Source organism: Arvicanthis niloticus, chromosome 5, assembly GCF_011762505.2.
Source record: "Arvicanthis niloticus isolate mArvNil1 chromosome 5, mArvNil1.pat.X, whole genome shotgun sequence".
NCBI lineage: Eukaryota > Metazoa > Chordata > Mammalia > Rodentia > Muridae > Arvicanthis > Arvicanthis niloticus.
Window position 1 is genome coordinate 97642378 of NC_047662.1, and position 21880 is coordinate 97664257.

The 21880-nt window shown below is 47.2% G+C and overlaps 1 protein-coding gene across 1 annotated transcript in view; it reads left to right on the forward strand.

The window, feature by feature from the left end:
- The window catches only part of Gabbr2 (gamma-aminobutyric acid type B receptor subunit 2), a 326221-nt gene that overhangs the window by 299661 nt on the left and 4680 nt on the right, over positions 1-21880 (forward strand). Inside the window, exons 14-18 of the mRNA XM_034503281.2 lie at positions 5842-5952; positions 8699-8923; positions 12607-12789; positions 15107-15236; positions 21207-21324. Of these exons, the coding sequence (XP_034359172.1) occupies positions 5842-5952; positions 8699-8923; positions 12607-12789; positions 15107-15236; positions 21207-21324 (767 nt within the window). The remainder of the gene's footprint in view (positions 1-5841; positions 5953-8698; positions 8924-12606; positions 12790-15106; positions 15237-21206; positions 21325-21880) is intronic.

Below are 21880 nucleotides of genomic sequence, written 5' to 3' on the forward strand. Positions count from 1 at the left end.
CTGGCATGCACAGGAACACACACACACACACCAATAAGGGGCTCACTTTGTAGCTGGGATGCTGAAGTCTGGAAAGGGGCTTGCCCAAGTTCTCCCATAAGACCGTAACAAGACTAAGTCTTTATCTTTTCAGACCTGAGTTGGTAGACCAGGTCCCGACCTGCTGCCCATATGTGCTGCCTAGCCATGCAGGATGTGTCCAGAGGCCGCTGACCTACATTGTCAGGAACTGCATCCTGCAGAGGGATCCTGGCCAGCTGCTCTCCTCCCCATGCACAGATGCAGTAGGCTTTCCCAGGCAGCTTGTGCAAGCCTCCCGCTGAGCAGTGCCGGACCAGGAGCCAACATGTCTACCCTCTGGCCATCCCAAGCAGGTGTCCACCTATCTGCTAGGCACAGAGCCCTTATCAGTCAGGCAGACATTTCCTTAGCTTGAGTTCATCCTGCAGAAAAAAAAAAACAAACAAACAAACAAAAAAAAAAAAAAAAACTCTCAGCCTTCTCAGATTTCCAGGACATCTAAAGGGCTCTACTAAACAGTCAACAGTGAAGCCATTTCCTTCCGGAGCACAAACTGACTCCTACCTACTGTCTCCTTAGAATCAGCTGATGCTTAGGAGAAGCAGGCAGTGTGGGTTTGGTTTGGAAGGGCAAATGGTGAGAATGGGAGAAGCACTAGACAGGTCTGGGTTTAACCATAACCCTCTGACTTAATAATGAAGAACAGCCTAGTTCCTTAGATTCATTGTTCTGTGCCCTGCGTCCTCATTTGTAAAGTGACTGTAAGATCTCACTGCATTCCCACAGTGCGACAGTGGCATTTGTATCCTAGCAACATGCAGAAGGTAAGTCTTATCCTTACCTTATCCTTACCGTGGTTATCCATTGCTTCTTCCTTGCTTATCCATGAGAGGCCACCTCTCATGGAAGCCACCTGGCCCTGGATGGGAGACCTGTGAGAACAGGACCCTCGTCTGTCCTACATACAGTGACATCCTTATGCCCTCAGAAGTACTTGGGAAATGAGGATGCTTTAATAGTTACGGATAGATGGATGGATGGATGGATGGATGGATGGATGGATGGATGGATGGACAAATACTTGACAAACTGCCAGGTAAGAAAAGGAAAGAAGAAAACTAAAGAGAATCAAGCAGATTGCAAGTCTTTACAACCAATCGTCCAGAGCAAGAGCAGCTCTGTTAAGCCAGAAGAAGTACAGTCTTGGGGACAGAGGGAGGCCTGAAGCCAGGCACAGGCTCTGTGGACAGCCCACCACAAGGGAACCTGGGGTAGTGTCCCCTCTCCCCAGCACTCCTTTCTAGCTTCCCTGGAAGCTGAGGATTGGGTCTTCCACAATGCTTGAATACCTGGCCTCGGCTGCCTCTGTCAGAGCCAGTATGTAGGTCCTTCTCTTAGTAAATGCCAGCTTCCCATTCGCAGCCTCACCGAACAGGTGAGAAGCTCTGTGCAGCTGGTACGGGCTGGCAATCCACAGCATGCCACACAGTGCTCTGGTGACCTCTAGTGGCACTTTGATGCATGACAGTAATAACTCAAAAGCACTCAGGTGGAGGCCCTTCCACCCCAGAGGCGTGACTTGACAGTCTACTTTGAACCCAAATCCCACAAAGGATCTGGATGACCCTACAGTGACTTACTTAGCTTGCATTGAGACTCGGTGCAGCGTCTCTTTATAACATTCAAAGATTTCCCATCATTCCCTACTCCAACCCGGGCCATTGTGACTGTCCCATAACACGGAGTTGGAGCTACAGAGGGCAAGGTGAAAAGCCAAGTTGGAAGAGTTACTTCCAAGTCAGCACCTGTAATGTGGTGAGGTAAAGGAAAAATCAGGTCCCTGGCCCCAAGGACCACTGCCTTGTCTGAACTCTCCATCGGCCCTGTCTCCCCTCCCCTGCCCTGCTGCAGTCCAGGCTGTGGCCAGGTTGGTAGGGAACAGATGGTTGGATGAGAGCTGGGATTTAAATAAGGCATGGGAGAGGACATAGATGTGATCAAGGCTGGGATGAAAGATGGCTGGGCTGGAATGTAGGCAGTAGAGGCAGATCACAGCAGTCCCATGAGCATCTCCTGATGGGACAAGGACCATGTGACTTCCCAGAGGAAGGCAGATATTTAGAGTCCACTCCACACACCGGGAGTGTCAGGCTCAACCCTTAGATCAGGGGACACTCAAGGCTGCACCAGGACCAGGTGGAAGAAAGTGCAGGTGGTGTCCTTCATAGACTGCCCCTCGAGACCCAGAGAGTCAGCTCGGAGTCACTCTGGGCAGTCCAAGAGGAAAGGTGAGGTCTGCAATAGGTAAAGTCCAGGAAGAAGGTTTGGTTCAGTAAAATGATCATGCAGCCATCTCCCCAGTGGTCAAAGGGAGGTGTTCCCGTCACAGTATGTAGAGCCAGGCAGGCACTGTCCGCTTCCACCAATCAAGTTCTCCTTGAATCACTGAACAGTGGCATGGGACAGAACGCCCATCCCCACTGCAGCTGAACCCACCTCACATGGCCCCCTCCATGTGTAACAGCAGACACAGTCATTAATACATCTGCAGCTCAGATGACCGTGGGGGCCTCTGCTCCTACATTCTGATGTCTGTGAGGTTGTCAGACACAGACTCTGACACCAAGTCACTGCTGACCTTTGGGACAAGTCCATTCTGTCTCCTTAATTAAACACTGGGAGGATGTCAGGAAACCCCATTAACCACAATGAATGCATCCTAGCCAGTGAGGGTGTCCTGAAGGGTCATCTCCAGCATTCTTGAGGCCACCTCAGGAACCTCCTGTCCCTTCTAACATTCCTGCTCACATATGAACTCAAAGAAGCTAAGATAACATTGACCAATCTGAAGATAAAAAGGCCTAAGCCCACAGACTGAGCTCCTCGGGCGCCCATACAGAAGACCATCTTGTTTCTCCCACAGGAACCCAGGCAGTGCCTGGCCTCCAAGGCCAGGCCTAGGGATCAGCCAGGTGAGGGAGGGGTTCTAAGTTCCCCCTGCCTGGAGCTTACCTTCCAGGGCCCCATCAAAGTGCCCCCCTCTTCCTGAGTATGCCCACCCCTTGCTGTCAGGCACAGCTTCAGAAGAGCGCAACACCTTTCTTTGACAATATGCCTGCTTTCAGGGGTGCCATCGGACTGGCAAGTATGATTTGCTAAGAAATCATCTATTTTACTTAATAAGTTTGTTGTTGGTATCTATCTACGAATGGCTTTTGACGCTACAGTGTGAGACCAGTCAAGTAAGTAAATATGGTGACTCAGTTGGAAATCCGAGGTCTCGGTGCAAAAGAGGTGAAATTAGGGAATGGGGGAGGCAGGCTAGATCTCTGAGGCGTGACTTCATCTGAAAAATAGATGAAGAGATATGGAACAGATGGTAGAGGGGAAGGATAAATAAACGCTAGATGACCAACAATAGATAGGCGGCTGATAAATATACATAGATAATAGATATATGGCTAATAAAGGATTCGTATACGATAGGTGACTGATACATAGATGATAGATGATTAATAGGAGATAAACAAAGAATTGATAGATGCTTAGATAATAGAGAAAGATGGATGATAAATAGATGCTAGCTAAGTGACAAATGGATAATAAGTGATATTTAATAGATAAGACTGCTAAAACATAGATATAAACATACATACATGCATACATACATGCATGCATACATGCATGCATAGGACTAAAACCAATGATACCCTAAGACAGTGAGCCCACAAACTTCTCAGATGTTGCTCTCTAAGCACCATTATCCATTGAAAAGAAAAATAACCAAATTCCAATGTCGGGCCAAGGAAGCTGCCAGGGGAGCTGAGAACATTCTGTGCCAAGAAGTAAGAAAGTGTTCAAAAAAAAAATGACAGGAACACATGGGAGAACACATCAGCAGCGACAGGAAGGCGTCTTCCACTGGCCGAATCCGCAAAACTTGAGTCAAAATGCATAATGATAGCAATGGGTTATAGGACACTGGGTTCAAAAGAACCTGAGAGCTTCTTTTAAATGACAGGGAAGCAAGAATGTACTGTTTTGCAGCAGAATGGGATGTGTCCAAATGGGGTGACAGTTAGCAAATCCCCTGTAGTTCCCAGAGTCACTAGGCCTGAGCTAATGTTTGCAGGAAACGGGATCCTTGCAGGGTCTCACAGTGGAGCCCAAGGATGACTCCTTAATCACAAAAGGGAAATGGTGCCTTCCGAATGACATGACCACCATAGCCATGTGAGCACAGTGAACATCACCAGTTACTGGACAAGGTGCCATCTTAGGCCCTGAGATACAGCACAGAAGAGGTGAGGACATGTCTTAGGCAGGATTCCTGTCCAGCGTGCATAACCTGAAGCCAGTTGTGACAATGGTCAGCTAATCCACATAGGACACTCTACAGCTTCCCAAGCTCACTCCAAAGACCCTCCAGACATCCCTGCCCAACTTACCACCAATTGTCTCTCTTGCTCTTTCAACAAGCCTTGCAGGCACCTCCTATAGGGTGACTTATTACTGGACTTTTCTTACTATAATACTTTTTATTAATTCTTTGAGAATTTCCTGCAATGTATTTTGATCATATTCCATACATACACATACTTCACCCTAACTCCTCCCAGATCTACCCCATCCTCCTACCCCCCCCCCAAATTTTATACCCCTTCCCCCTTTTAATAACCACAAAATGCAGTTTGTACTTTCTACACATTCCTAGATGTGGAGTCAGCCACTGGAGCATAGCCCACCCACCAGGGACCAACCCTTAAAGAGAAGTGGCTCTCCCTCACCAGAAGCCATCAGTGGCCCATAGCTCCTTGGTGAAAATCCTAAACACTTCAGGGATTTGCCAGGCTAGCCTCATCTGTGTCATTCCAGTTTTAATCTCTGTGATGCTGAAGCCAATTATTAAGAATCAGAGCCTGGGCCTGAACAGCTTTGATAATCCAGATTTGGCCATTTATTCTTAATTAGGCAATTAGACAAGCACTAATTTTAAAAAAAAAAAAGTAGTAGCCAGGCAGCAGTGGCACATAAACCATTAATCCCAGCACTTGGGAGGCTGAGGCAGGCAGACCTCTGAGTTCAAGCCCAGTCTGGCCTACAGAGCAAGTTCCAGGACAGCCAGGGCTACACAAAGAAACCCTGTCTCAAAAAACCCAAACAAACAAAGAAAAAAGACATTATTCAACTTGGGCACACTGGAAGAGGGACAAAGAGATTCAGTGAGCCCCTCTCAAGCCATCCTTGGGATTTGGTTTAGAAGACCAGAGGAAGGCAAAACAAAACACTTCTGGTCAAGGTGTGGTCCAGACTATCCTCAGCCCATCATGGTCTTGGCCCCGGTCTCTTCTGCAAGGTGGTCTGACAAACTGTCTGTACCATGTATGATCTCTTTCTAGGAGACAACCTCTCCAACTGTCTGGCATCAGACTTCAGTGAAATTCCTGAGGGAAATTCCAATTCTTCAGGGTGCCTTGTTACAAAGAAGAAGAAGGGGAGCACACAAGTCTTCAGAATAACCTTTATTTCTATCAGGAGGCTCTAAGGTCTTATCAGATCCTCGGGGCACAGTACCAATGCACCCCTTCCCCTCAGCACCACCATGAAGAAGCCACAGGACCAGGGTTCAGGCTTGAGTTACAGCCATCGAGCACGACACAGTTGATGGTAGCTGACAGGTTGTCCCACCATGGGATTGCAAAGGTCTCCTGATGTATCACTGGTTGTGGAGTATGTGAGAAAAGGAGGCCTTTGGCTAGGGACTCTGCTGCTGGAAGGTGGCCAATCTATCCCTGGGGTTTTTGTTTTCTCTTTATGCAGCCGGACCCAGCAGGCCGGGACATCTCCATCCGCCCACTGCTGGAACACTGTGAAAACACCCACATGACCATCTGGCTCGGCATTGTCTACGCCTACAAGGGGCTCCTCATGGTAGGTACCAAGCAGGAGGCAGAGTTGGGGGACACTTCTTTGCCAGGCCTGTCTCTCCTAGGGGCCTTCACAACATGAAAATAAGCAAAGAAAACAAACAGAGCATGCCCCTTGTGATTAAGCCTTTAGTCTATGCAGGGCCTGGTCTCAGGCCCCACCATAACCCAAGGAGATAAAAGCATAAATGATATCCCAGTTCCCCTCCTGATGCATGGTGTGTTTCCCCCGCAGGCTCTAAGGGAGAGCCCTCCCCTGACTCCTCCAGGCAGTCTTTGTCTCAAAGATTGATAGCTTGTCTCTAAGTCCTTTCCCTCTTCTCTCCAAATACTTGTCATTGAATTTGGACATCAATTAGATGATCTGGGAAAATTCTATTCACAGATTCCTAATTGTATCTCCAAAGACTCTCTACCCTACCCCCAGCCATACATCCCCCCCCCAGCATGGCCACATTCACCCCTTCCAGGAATCTGGATGTGAATATACCCATGAGGGCCACTACAGATGCAGAAAGTTCTTCCTAGTCTCAACTCAGTGCCCAGGAATCCTCATTCCATTTCTTGAAGGTCTAAGAACATATGACTCTGTTTCCTCCTGACATTTTTCAGAGATTTACAGCTATCCCCAGGTCCCCAGACATGCCCGTACTGCAAGAGACGCTCCTGCTGGTTTGGTACATCCTGGTCAGAGCTAGAGTCTTGGGCTCCCATCTTGCCCTCTCATTCACCACCATGCACCCCAGGCAGGTCCCTGCACCAGGTGAATCCCTGTGCTTCCTCCCCTGAGAGGTGACACAGCCTCTGGGGACTGGAGGAGCAGGCATGAAGGACCTGCACAGTGCAGGCTTCCAGCAGACTATGGCTTCCTTCCTGTGTGTCTGCTTCCAAAGCTGCTATTTCCTAGTAAAAGAATTTTTAAAAGACTCTGTCAGCAGAGTGTTGGGGCACAAACCTGTAATTCCAGGGTTACTGAGGTACTGCCTGTGAGGCACCGCTTGTGCTCCAGTGACCTGGCTTCAGCCACCCTTCTTCCATAAACCAATTAGAACAGCCGAGTCAATATGAAAAGCAGAAAAGGGAGAGAGTTTCAGTGTGGCCACATTGGGAAGAGGGGAAAAGAAATTCAGCGACATCCCACTCTACCCCCTCCTAAGTCCATCTCTAGAGTCTGGACACAATGCTGATGTTTAAGAAGTTATTATACACCCAAGAATTCCTGGTCAAGGTGTGGTCCTGCCCACTGTCAGCCTATCATTGCTTCTCCTGTGAGCTGTCCAGTAAATTATAGATCTCTTTTCAATATTGATGTTCTTTTTTTTGGCTGGCCCAGGCCTTCTCTTCTTTCCACATGAGATTCCTAGAGGAATTCTAGTTCAATAGTCTGGTAGTCAAAGTGAGGCTCACAAGTGTCCCTTTAGAAGGCCCTCTTCCTTGCCTGGATGGTTAAACCAGCACCCGAGAGACTGACGCAGTAGGACAGAGAGTTCAAGACCAGCCTAGTCTGTGGAATAAAATAAGTAAGTAAATAAATAAATAAATAATTCAGGCTACTAGAGGACATGCTTGAGAGATGGGAACAGCATTGTGTGTGAGGTACCATCTATCAGAGAAGCTTACTCTGGGACTCTGGCATCTCCACCCCCCATGTCATCCAAATAGAGGCCCCTGGGGACAAGTGTTACCCCATCTTCCAGACACTGCAAATGAGGCCTGAGAGGTGACGAGACCTGATTGAAGTCTCATGGTCAGTGACTCGTAGAGATCATTCCAGTTCCTCTGGCTCATCTAGCCTGATTCTGCCCCTATGAAACCAAATTAAGTCAGCCTCAGAAAGCAGGTCACCAGGACAATGACAGACATCGGTTACTAGGTGAAACAAACAGAAGAGGTATTAATGAGAAGGCCCCAAGACCCTATACCTATAGGAGGCTCAAGTTTCCTTTCTGCCTCCCTCACTACCATCCAGGGGTGCAAATGTGGACTACGCCTGTGGCTGACCCTCCCTCAGAGCACTGTGAGAGCGAAGTCTCCCTTAATCCTCTCTCCTATCTATTTCTTTCCTGTCTACATCTTTAGGGAGATGTTAAGGGGAAAGGCTGCACGTGAGAGGAGGCCCAGAAAGTGGTGATTAAAGACATGTGCCATTTCCCTCTTACCAAGCCCGCCCCCGGAGCCAGTCATCTAGAGCTGAGGGTTCTCAAGGTCTTTTGTCCCCCACACACACACATTCATGCCACACATAACAATCTGCTGCATCTCTTAGGAAGCAAGAGATGCAACCTCTTCCCCCCTAAAGGCAGAGCCCAGAACTTGTGCACCACATCCCCACTTACAGAACATTGTCCAGAACATCCATATGCCAACTCCACTTCCAAGAGGATGGGAAACATGTCTGCACAGGAGGGATGAGAGGAGTTGAGCCACAGGGCACTCCTGCCATTCCGTACCATGTGGGGCCACCATCTTTCCTCTCCGTACCTCAGTGTTCTCCGGAGAGAGAAAACACTCAAGATCCTATGTGCAGTTTCTTCACCTATGGCCTTCTTTGGGTGTCTACAGAAAGCCAGTTGTGAGGCTGAAGGAGAACTGGGGACTGACACACCCCCAGTCTACATTCCCCTGAGGTGCAACTTGGGGCCACACATGGAAGTAGTTGGTGGCTTCCAGAATTTCCTGCAGCTTAACCAGCAGTGAAGAGTGGCCTCCTCCTGGTAATGACTGTCTCCCCTTTCTGTTCACCGTTTCAGCTGTTCGGTTGTTTCTTAGCGTGGGAAACACGCAACGTGAGCATCCCTGCCCTCAACGACAGCAAGTATATTGGGATGAGCGTGTACAACGTGGGCATCATGTGCATCATCGGGGCTGCCGTCTCCTTCCTGACACGTGACCAGCCCAACGTGCAGTTCTGCATCGTGGCCTTGGTGATCATCTTCTGCAGCACCATCACACTCTGCCTGGTGTTTGTGCCAAAGGTACCAGCCTCTGCTTCTGCCTGTCACGAGGGGGCTGTAGGATCCACCCCACCTACGGAGGGAAAGGACACACGTATGCATGTATCCATGTGTGCATGTGTGTCTTGTGTGTTTGTGTGTGTACCTATGTGCAAGTACATGTGCAGAGGTAGAGGCCAGGGGACAACCTCTAGTATTGTTATTGAGACAGGGTCGATCACTGGCCTGGGGCTCACTGGCTAGGTGAGGCTGGCTGGCCAGTGAGCTCCAGTGATCCAGCTGTCTCTGCCTTCCTAGCACGGATGTTGCAAGTGTGCACCACCACCATTCCTGGCTTTTGTCGCAAGAGAACTACTTTAATTTCTTCCAATTCATGCAAGCATGAGGTCTGAGTTCAATTATAATGAAGTTTTTTTTTTTAAGTGCTAAACATGGCATGCCTATAATCTTAGCAGCTCAGGGGAGGCAAAGGAGGATCCTGGAACTCACTGGCCGGCCAGCCAGTCTTGCTGAGTTGGTGAAATCCAGGTTTGGAAAAAATGATAAAGATACCCTTTGTAGTGTCTCGCCTCCAGGAAACCAGTTGTGAGAGTAAAAAAAAAAATGGTGGGGAGGCAGGGAGCTGATGCATCCCCAGTCTGCATTCCCTTGTGATGAAACTTGGGGCCACATGTGCAAGTGCACACATGCATACTTGCACCCACACACACTTGTGTGCATACATTAAAATATGCACAGGAAAACATACCTCACACACACACAGAGAGAGAGAGAAATAGGAAAGGATGAGAGGAGCTCAGTGCTGGCGCACGCCTTGATCCCAGCACTGGGGAGGCAGAGGCAGACAGAGCTCTCAGTTCAAGGCCAGCCTGGTTGGCAAAGCAAGTTCCAGGACAGCCAGGGCTATAGAGAGAGCTTGTCTCAAGGAAGGAAGGAAGGAAGGAAGGAAGGAAGGAAGGAAGGAAGGAAGGAAGGAAGGAAGGGAAGAGCAAGATTTCCAACCCCAAATTAACAAACTATTAATGTTTATTTGTGTACTCCTGTTTGATGATATGTTTCCTGTTGATCTTTGAAAGTCACATTTTTAATTTTTATTTTATGAGGGAAGGAGAGGGTGCAGGTGTGCCATAGCATACATTGTCAGAGGACAGTCCTGCTGGAGTCAGTTCTTTCCTCCACCATGTAAGCTCTGAGACTCGAACCCAGAGCATCAGACTTGGTGGCAGTCACCTTTCCTTACTAAGCCATCTCGCCATACCTTGGACTTCATTCTTAGTTTGTTTTTGCTTTTTGCTTTTTTTATTTGCGATATTTTATTTAATTTATTATTTTATGTGTAGAGCTATTTTGCATGTATGTATATATGTGCACCGTCTGCATGTCTGGTGCCCTCAGAGGTCAGAAGTCCTGGGTCTGGAATTACAGATAATTGTGAACCATGTAGGTGCTGGGAATCAAACCCGGGTCCTCTGCAGGAGCAGTGAGTGCTCCTAACCACCGAGCCATCTCTCCTGGTCTTACTACAGCACATTCATTCTTTTCCTTTGCGTCTCTCACTTGGCTCTCCATGCTTTATCCCTTCCCACACCCACCTGCATCACTCAAGGCGGGTCCATTGCCTTCATGTCCACTCGATCTCTTATTACTGAACGCTCCAATTACTGTAGGTTTTTTAAGGAACATTTTTCTCTGCATAACACATTCTTTTGTTTCCAATCATCTGCTGTGGACAGCCTTAGAACTGGCATTACTGGGTCAAAAGGGACAGCCCCTCTTAGCATCCACCCACATCTTACAGCGCGAGCACATCACACTTCTGACGTTGTGACACGATGCTGTCCTCTGCAAAGTTCACGCTCAAGAACCAATTTTTAACTCAACTGGGTTTTTAAGAATCACACAAACAAAGGCATAGTTTCAAGTAAGCTTATGGCTGTGTGTTGGGCGGCATTTGGAGCTCTCTCAGCAGCCACATGTCCCCTGTTGGATATACCTGTCACACCAATCTAGAGGGCCGGCTTGAAGAGATATTTTGCAAGCATTATTCTCTGCAGCCATGAATAAAGAGGCCTTAACCTCTCAGGGACCTGTGCAGCCTGACCTCAGATATATATATAAATCTTTTAAAATTGAATATTTTAGAAAAGAAAAAAGAAAAGCTGTCAAGATGAGTCAGAGGCTAAAGCCCTTGCCACAAAGAGCTGACAACCTGAACTGGAGCCCTGAAATCACATAGAGGCGGAGAGAAAGAGCCAGTGTGGGCTGGAGAGATGGCTCAGTGGTTAAGAGCACTGACTGCTCTTCCAGAGGTCCTGAGTTCAATTCCCAGTCAACCACATGTAATGAGATCCAGCTGTAATGAGATCGGATGCCCTCTTCTGGTGTGTCTGAAGACAGCTATATATATATATATATATATATATATATATATATATATATATATATATATTACTCATATACATAAATATATATATATAAATATATATATTATATATATATAAATATATATATTACTCATATACATATACTCATTACTCATATACATAAATAAATCTTTTATATAAAAAAAAAAGATTAAAAAAGAAAGAACCAGCGCCACAAAGCTGTTCTCTGACCCTCACATGCATGCCTTACTGTGTGCCCACACAATAATAAACATAGCAATGATAGTAATATTTGCCTGTGCTGGATTCCCTTCTCCACTATCCCTTCCAGACCACTGCCCCCTCCCCACCCCACTCCCAACCCCCACTCCATACCCCCCACAGCACAGCAGGTCCTTAATCCCTTCTGGCTGGCTGACAATGAAGCTCTTCCTCACACCCAAGGTTGAGGCTAAGGAGTCCTGACAGAGGCTATGGTAACTCCACTCCTGATCTCCAAGGCTAAGCCCAGAGTCCACCATGGGCTAGAGAAGATTCTAGAATGTGTGGAAAAGATCAGAGTCACGGAGCAACTTTTTTGTCTCGGGGTTTTTCCCCCCTTGGAGCTGGGAAGATGCTACAGTAGTTACCAGCCCAAACTGCTCTTGCAAAGGGTCCAGGCTCAGTTCCCAGCACCCAGTCAGGTGGTTCACAACTACACCTAACTGCAGCTCCAGAAAGGATCCAGCTCCCTCTGCTGGCCTCCACCTCCACCTGCATCCCATGGACACACATAAACACCCCATATATACGTATATGCTGGCACATAATTAAAAATAAAATAAAAATCACTTTTAATTGCTCAATCATGTCCAGACCCATACCCTACAGAATCTGTACTATGACAGATGGGAGGGGTTTTAAGCTGCTAAGGGCCTTGGCCAGGATAAACAGGTCAACAGCTAATCTCTAAACTCACCATGGAAGAAACTCCCCTGTCCTCTATCTCTTTGTTGTAGAAACTCTCCACAGCAAGATCTTGCCCAAGGCCTTGGGCTGCCTCTGCCCTGGTAAGGTGTGAATGAGCCAGAGTCAGAAGGCTGACTCTCCTATCCCAGAAGGACTCTGAGGCTCAGTGACTGGAAAGCAGCCTGCCCACCATCATGCCCAAGCCTGTGCCAGAGCCCAACACGGGCCTGGGGCTCCTGAGCCCCAGCCTGCCTCCTTCCTGGGGACTGGGGGGGGTGCTGTCAGTTCCTATAGAACTTGGTGCGGGGACATGTTTGGGGAGAGAGAGAAGCATGGTAGGAGTTTCACTGCAAGCCACATCTGTTCCTTCAGCTCATCACTCTGAGGACAAACCCTGACGCAGCCACTCAGAACAGGCGATTCCAGTTCACACAGAACCAGAAGAAAGAAGATTCGAAGACCTCCACTTCAGTCACCAGCGTGAACCAGGCAAGCACATCACGCCTGGAGGGACTGCAGTCAGAAAACCACCGCCTACGAATGAAGATCACAGAGGTGCGTCCACATCTGGAGACCTCCCATCCTCCTGTCCCGGTCCCTCTTCCTGGTCTCCAACCTATCCCTGATCTGTACGTAGTCCTCTAGACTGAGGTCACAGCTGGGCAAGGTCATTTGTGGGGTGGGGCTCCTCTTCTGCTTCCTGCTATTCCCCAGGCTCAGTAGGATGAAAATATGGCTTCAATCTGGGGAATAAGACACAGAAAGCCCACATAAGAGATCACTCCTTAAGCAAGTCACACACATACACACAAGCATGCTTACACACACACACTCACACACATACACACGCATGCTCATACACATGTTCTCTTTCTCTCTCTCTCTCTCTCTCTCTCTCTCTCTCTCTCTCTCACACACACACACACACACACACACACACACACTGCATACAGTTTGGCTCTGTCTCCCTGTACTGCCAAAATTTCCATGAGCTCATGTAGCCACAGAGCGCAGAGGAGTCTGGGAAATGTAGGCTCTTGCCAAGACACTTGCAGGGAAGAAGCTGGTTGCTAGATTGGATATGGGTGACCAGTTAATTCTGAATTTCAAATAAACTGCCAATCATGTTTTCAGTATGTATATGAAGGGGTCTTGGAGTCAGCACAAAACACACCCAGCACAAAGGAGATTATTACCCCAGAGGGACAAGCTAGGGGATGCCTCCGGATCTGGCAAAGGCAGCAGCAGGTGTCTCTGTAGGAGTGGTTTTAAGAGGAAAAGGGGAAGTCTGTTCTAGGATGAGTTGATAAATTCTGATTGGACATTTTAGCCAGTATAGCCAAGTAATGATTTTTGATTTGCTGGGCTTTGGTTTGATTATTAGACCTTAGTGTTTTAGTCAGACAAAGGAAGTGCCCAAATAAGGGACTAGATCTTGATGGCAGCTTTAGGAATGTAATGGGGGGTGAGGGAGGACATCTAACAGCACCGTGTTCAAGGCTTGGACCTGTGAGAGATCCCTTCGTGCAGGCTGTACCCAAACTGCAAAGAGGGCTTTTGCTCTCTGAGGTTTATATTCCACTGGACTTCTGAGTTTCCTTTGCTAGATCCAGCAACCTCTGTGGGGGGTCATAGAACCCTGCCACACAGAGAGCAGACACTCGACAGACACTGTCGTGTGTCTGTCGTGCGCACCTGAAATCCTTTAAGATGGAGGCATCCTGCACCGGCTTCTGTAGCAAAGGAAGCGTCAGCTTTTGCTGCTCTGAGCCCATTGTTAATCATTAGACTTGTATAACAAGTAACAACCCAGCACTGAACTAAGCCTTCCGCTTCCTTCCAGCAGTGTAATCCCCCACTGCTGAGAGCCCCAGAGTGGCTTCGCTTGCCCTAGAACTGAGCCTCAATGGACGTCCCATTGCGGGGATCCTGGGCTCCCAACCCTGCCACTATGTAGCAAACTAAGAGTAGTGGTTTGTTTTTCCATTCATGTAGAAACTTATTAGGCAGCAGCTTTGCCCATGACCTCAGAAGAGTGATCACAGTTAATAAAACTCCCTTCGTGTTCTGTAGTCAGATACCATCTAGCCATCCCAACTACCACCGTCCACCACCCACACACACGTCCCTGGCTTTGCCCTGATTCTTCTGCAGCCTGAGCATGACTGAGTCCCATCGTGCTCAGCTTCCCCGGGTGACCCAGCTGGCTGGAGCCTGTATGATAGTATAAGGCTCAGAGATGCAGAGTTCTGCCTGTGAGCCTCCCGGCTGGGTCTGCTGGGTAGCTATCATGATAGTTCTGATAGTCCTCTAGCAGCTGGTTCCCTCCGGATGTCAGGCTCTGAGATAAACGCCCCATGCATCATCTCACTGAGTCTCCATCCATCGTAGGAGGCAGGTACTGTGATGTCTTTGTGCTACAGAGAGTCTGAGACTCACAAGCCCAGGACAGAGCCAGGAAGTACAGCCTGTCTCCCCTTGGCCTGAGCTGGCCTCTCTGCTTATCCCTGCTCCTTGCCCTGCCTCTTGGTCTTGCTTGGACCTACTCAGGGCTCAAGCCCAGACAGGTCATGTGACTGGCAACCCCTGGTCCAGCTCAGCTCAGCTCCTGCTTGAATGAGTGTAACAAAGTCCTTCTCTAGATGCAGAGGTCATGACGGGTAGTGGTGCCTCACACCTTTAACCCCAGCATCCTGGAGGTAGAGGCTAGTAGATCTCTGAGTTTTAGGCCATCCTGATTTACAGAGTGAGTTCCAGGGCTACACAGAGAAACCCTGTCTGGAAACACCAAAAGGGGTTGTGGGGGATGCAGAAGTCGAACCCCAAGGGCTGGGACTGGGGACTTGGTCTCAGATGGAGTCTTGTCTTCCAGCTGGACAAAGACTTGGAAGAAGTCACCATGCAGCTACAAGACACACCAGAGAAGACCACGTACATCAAACAGAATCACTACCAAGAACTCAATGACATCCTCAACCTGGGCAACTTCACAGAGAGCACAGGTGAGAAGAGGCAGGGTCCAGCACGGGGCTGGTCTGAAGCCGTGAGCATAAACAAACAGAGCTGAAGGACCTAAGCCTTCATCTCCTGCCTACAGCTTTGAATCTGTGCAGAGTCATCTCCTCCCATCCCCAGCCCTGGGCTTCAACTTTCTACCCTCAGACGCCATGTCTGCCTGTATACAGCACAGCTGGTGTCCCAGTGTTACTTCCCTCTTTGGACCACAGAGGATGATGTATATTTACTTCACACTTTTAGAAGCATCTCAGAGGTGTACAGGAGGATCATGAGGGTATGCTACAATGGTGCCCCTCTTACCAACCACGTGAGAACAGGTCACTGTGACATGGGCCACTCTCTATCTACCTCTTAGCAAAAGCCAGTGTAGGTGGGACATATGAAAGAGGACATTCGCCTGTGACGTTGGAAGTCAGGCTGGCCCTGTCCAAATGTGAAGCATTCAACTTCTTGAGGTATCAGTTTCCCAGAAAAACATGCATTCCTGTGGGCACCTAAGCGCTCATTGTAACATTGTTGGTAGATGAGAAAGACCACTGCTACCTTACAGGTACACAGTTAAAGTGACTTCATCAGTAATAAATGGTCAAACAGCCACTTAAAGGTGAGGTAAGAGATAATGGGATGAATGACAGAGTGTCTGCCTATCATGTTAAAGGGGCTGCAAAGGAGACTCAATGTCTAAGAGCACTAATGCTCTTGAGAGGACCTGAGTTCAGTTCACAGCACCCAGACTGAGCAACTCATACCATGTATAGGTCCAGTTCCAGGGGATCTGATGCCCTCTTCTGGCCTCCTTGGGTATCTGCATACCTATGGAGCACATAAACTTACACACACACACAAACACACACACACTAATAAATCTCTTTTAAATTTTTTAAAAACTGTGAGTTAGATCTGGAGTGCAAGAAGCCAGCATTATGATACACACACACACACACACACACACACACACACACACACACACGGGGCAGGGGAGGACATGCAGCAATATGTGAGTGTTTGTGTAAGTACAGTTTTTAAAGGAGTAGAAAGAACAAACAAGCTGTCAACCATGTACTGATGGAAAGGCTCAGTGCTGCAGAGCACGGTATGCAAGCATTCTCTTTCTTTTCACTGTACACTAGCACTTCCCTGGAGCTTGGTGTTTGTCAGCATACATGCGTCATTTGCTATGAAGTTGTTTTAGGGGCTGTGTCTGCAGCTCACTATAGAAGACCTGCCTGTCATGCTCCAGGTTCTGGGTCCAACCTCCAGTGTGTGCAAAAATCTATTTTTAAATCAACGAAAGTATTTTTTTCTTTTATTTTTAAACTCACTCTGTAGACCAGGCTGTTGAACTCAGAGATCTGCCTGTGTCAGCCTCATAAGTAATAGGATTAAAGGCATGCACCACCACTGCCTGGCTGGCCTAGAACTTTCTACATAGTCAGTTTAAGGATGACCTTGAATGCTTGCTCTTCCTGTCACCACCTGCAAGTGCTGGGACTATAGGTATGTGCAGTCGTTAGAAGTTTCACACACACAGAGACATACACAGTGTGTGTGTGTGTGTGTGTGTGTGTGTGTGTGTGTGTGTGTGTTACATAAAATGTTGATTGTAAAGAAATCTTTAAATTGAAATAGGTACAAGGAATTTTAAAGGATTAAAAATTACTTTGGGGCTAGGCATAGTGGCACATACCTTTAATCCCAGCTCTCTGGAGGCAGAGGCAGGCGGATCTCTGTGAATTAGAGTCCAACCTGACCCATATAATGAGCTGTATGTCAGCCAGAGCTGCATAGTGAGACCCTGACTATCCTAGTAATGCCAGAATCTACAGCTTTGCAAAGGAAAGCACTTCAGATTAGTGGAGGGAGATTGTTTCAGTTAACTTCCCTGGGCTAAGTGAGTAGCCATGTGGGAAGGACAGAGGTAGAACTTCACTTTGTACTGTACTTTGTAACATAAATGCTAATATCCAGATGGACACAGATTCCAATATAGAAAGTGAAAACGAGGAAGTACTAGGTGAAACCAAGTGGTAAGTCTGTAAGTAGTCTTAGAAGGGGGAGGTCTTTTTTGGTTTAATACAAAACAGAAACTGGGAGCACGGAGAGTTTGAGGATAGCCTGAGCTATATAGTAAAATGCTGATTTTTAAAACTATATATTGTTTTTGAGGGTTTGGTGGTGGTGATGGTGGTGGTGGTTGGTTGGTTGGTTGGTTTTAGTTTGGTTTGGGGCTTTTGGTGAGGGTTTTCTTGTTTTTTGTTGTTAATTTGGTTTTTGGTGGGTTGTTTGTTTGTTTGTTTGTTTGTTTTTGGTTGGTTGGTTGGTTGGTTTTGATTTTGATTTTGACTTTTTTTTTTTCAAGACAGTGTTTCTCTATGTTACCTTAGCTGCCCTGGAACTCACTCTGTGTACCAGGCAGGTCTCAAACTCATAGAGCTTTCTTAAGCAAACAGGTGGGAGACTAGAGACGCTGGCTCAGTGGTTAAGAGGAGCTGTTGATCTTACAGAGGACTTGGGTTTGATTTCCCAGCTCCCATATGATGGCTCAAAGCCATCCACAACTCCAGTTTCAGGGGATCCAATGCCCTCTTCTGATCTCCACAGGCACGAACACACATGTGATGATACACAGATATACATGCAGGCCAAACACTCGTGCACAAAATAAAACGAATAAGTCTAATTAAAAAAAAAAAAAGAAAAAAAGAAAGATCTCAAATATAGCTGCTTGAAGTAGACATTGCTCTGAACCACTTTCTGCTGTTGGCATTCAGTCTATGTATAATAGATCTTTGTGTTGCTATAACTAAATAACACAATCTTGGCAATCAAATGCCACAGAAATAGGGGCTGGGGGATGGTGCAGCTGGTAAAGTGCCTGAAGGAGCTGAGTTTAATCTCCAGAACACACATGAAAAGCCGAGTGTCAGGGCACAGACTGTCATCCCAGCACAGCGAGGGGCAGAGACAAGCTGACCCCAGGAACATCCTAGGTAGTCAACTAGGCCTCCTGGGCAAGTTTTATGCCGATGAAAGACTCTATCCCAAAGAATACAAGCAAAAAGTAGAAGGTACACGGCACCTGAGGAATAACAGCAAAGGTATATAACAGGGTGCCTGAGGAATGACACCCACAATGTAAGTGCACACACATACAACACACACACTTACAACATTCGCATATACAACACAACACACACACATACAACATTCACACATACAACACAACATACACACACATACAACACACTCACATACAACACATACAACACACTCACATACAACACATACAACACACACACATACAACACACACAACACACACAGAGAGAAGATGGAGAAGGTGGAGAAGGAAGAGGAAGGAAGGAAGGAAGGAAGGAAGGAAGGAAGGAGGAAGGAAGGAAGGTGGGAGGGAGGGAAAAAAGGAAGAAAGGAAGGAAGGGAGGGAGGGAGGGAGAGAGGGAGTGAAGGAGGGGGAAAAAGGCCATAACATAAATGTATTTTCTCATAGCTCTGCAGGTGGGAATCCAGAGTGAGGGACTTGGCAGGCTCAATGTCTAGAGAGGTCCTTGCCTCTGTTTCTGAGATGGTCTGGACCACTTCATCCTCTGGAAGAGAAGAACAGTCTTCTCACAGGTGGAAGGGACAGAAAAGGCTCAAACCCTGTCCCTCAAGCCCCTTTAGAAGGACACTAAACCCTTCCCTAAGGAGTCCACCCTTGAATTTGATCATCTTCTGACGTCACCAGCTAACACACCCATTACATTTCTGTGTGCGGAGGTATGTGCCTGTAGTTCTAGCAACCCAGAAGCCTGAGGCACGGGGACCATTGGAGCCCAGCAATTCAAGACCAGCCTGGGCAACATAATAATACCCCATCTCAAATAAATTAATAGAAATAAAACCGTGAACTTAAAAGGACATGTTCAAACCACAGCACTGGGCCTATACAGCTGATTCTTGTTAGTCAGCATTGGTGTAGTTATGTTCTGTAAGGTCACCTTGAATACTGGCAAACACCGATGCTCTGAGGGAAGGACCAGGTGAGACTCCTGTCAGCTCCTCCCAGGTTAGTATTTTTGTCAGCCAATCAATATCTTGCTGTACATGTTTGTTCTGTACACGTCACCTTCCTAACACACACTGTGTGCAGCCAGCAACCCTCTAGCTTGTGTCTGACAGAAGCTTGCCTGACACCTGTGTTTCAGTAACAGTCAGCACTACACTTGGGGACCATTATAATAGAAAAAAAGCAAAAGTATGTCAAGCATCACTAAAGCAACTTCAGGGCTAGAACAGGATAGAAGCTGCACATAGAGAGGCATACCTCAGGCTGGAACATACATGCCAGGTACATACATGTTGACACACATGCCAACATCTTCACACACTGTGTGCAATCAACAAATGACCAAGATGCATCTAGATTGTTGATGGCAGGGTAGCAAGTCCATTTGAGAAAGTAAAGGAGTTTGCAAATGCAGAAGTCATGAATAATGGGGATCACTTTAATGGATGCTAAATCATATACCTATACCGTCCCCCAGGGCAGCTAAATCACATACCTATACCATCCCCCCAGGTCAGCTAAATCACATACCTATACCATCTCCCAGGGCAGCTAAATCACATACCTATACCATCTCCCAGGGCAGCTAAATCACATACCTATACCATCCCCCGGGGCAGCAAAAACAAAACAAAAGAACCAGTGTGCAGCCCTGCAGAGACAACCCCAATCTCTTGAGAGGGATGCAGACTCCACATATGTTTCCAGATGTTTTGGAAGCCAGAGTAGGGATTAATTTGGCTATGATATGTGGCCATAAATTCTCTTGAATGGAGTCTACAAACTTTTATTGCTGGGCAGACTCAGACGAGCACCAACATCTCAATATTGCATGAGGCTGAGCTGAGCATTGTGTGCGCGTCCTCGCTCATGCCTTGATTTCTTCCTTAGGATACTTCCCAAAGCAGAAATTCTGGCCAGAGTTATACATGTATCCCATCTCTTTAGAAGACTGAGGCAGGGAAATTACAAGCTGAAGGCCAGCCACAGCAACATAGTAAGACACTGTCTTAGAATGATAAAATAAAAATAGGCAGGCCTGCAGGAGCTAGAGAGATGGCTCAGCAGATAAGAACATTTTATTACTCTTGCAGAGGATCTGAGTTTGATTCCCAGCACCCACAGGAGATTCACAGCCTCTTGTAACTCCAGCTCCAAGGGACTTGGTGGCCTCCCCTGGTCTCCTTGGGTATCAACATGTACATGGCAAACACAGAGATACAAACATAAAACAAAATAATTTTTAAAAAAGTTAGAGCCCTTTTATTTAAAAAAAAAACAAAAAACAAAAAACAAAACAAAACAAACAAAAAAAACCAGCTCTAACTAAGTACTGGAGCACTTACCTAGCACGCACAAGGTAAGTTCAATCCTTAATGCTGTTGGGTGAGGGACACATGCCTTTTATTGACATGGTTGACAAACACTGACCAGGCTTCTCAGTAAAGATGCAACAATCGCTACCAGCCCCACAGTAGTCTACTCCTATTCAATCTATTTTTTGTGAATTTTATCCAAAACATACCATAGAGGACTTTCCCCTTTCTCACTAGACACCCATGTCCAAAGAGGACTTTAGTGTGAGACTTCCTCAGGCTAAGAACATGGCCCACAATGGTCCGCTTGATCCCTACCTGCCTTTTTCCCCCTTGAATGGAAAGAAGAGAGGCCAGCTGCACACTTCCCAGCCTTTGGCTATTGTCCATGGGTGGCTGCTCTTCAGCTCACTTGGTGGGTCCAGATGGGCTGAGGGGCAGACTCTGACTCAGAGAATGAAGAGGAATCATGGACTCTAATACTCCATGGACAGCATCCTCAAGATCTCATCACTGATGTTTATTAAAAAAAAAAAAAAAAACTAACAAAAGTTATGGTGTTGTCTTCCACAGATGGAGGAAAGGCCATTCTAAAAAATCACCTCGATCAAAACCCCCAGCTCCAGTGGAACACAACAGAGGCCTCGAGAACATGCAAAGACCCCATAGAAGACATCAACTCCCCAGAGCAGTAAGTACCTTCCCCAGAAGAACCATGTTCAAGAGCACACTGCCCCTGTACAGCTGTCTCCAACATGCACATCAGTTTCACAGCTACTATTCCATCCGAGCTCTGCGTGACCCAGGGATGCAACTATATTAAGATGATGCTCCTTTGACAGGCAAGGAAACTAATATCCAAAAGGGGGAGAAGACCCAGACAAGCCTGCCCAGTATTCGAATGCAGAAAGCAGGATTTGAACTCGGTGCTGTCCAACACCAAATCCACCATAAAATGTTCTCCACCAAAACACACTGCTTTTGTTGTGTGCAAACTGTAACTTTATGAGACTCATGTGCTTAGTGATAATTGAAGTCTATTAGTGTCAGACAGATGCTGGGGGACACAGAAGTGTCCAAAACAGAGATACCTTCCTCCCATCCTGCCCATACCTTAAAGAGTCTCCATTCTATTTAGCAGGCTAACTACTTAATTTAAAAGGCAAGGGACCATGTGCTCATATTAGGTGAAATGAAATTGGGACGGGGCTGTCGATTTAAGTAAGATGGGTCAGAGCAGAAATCAA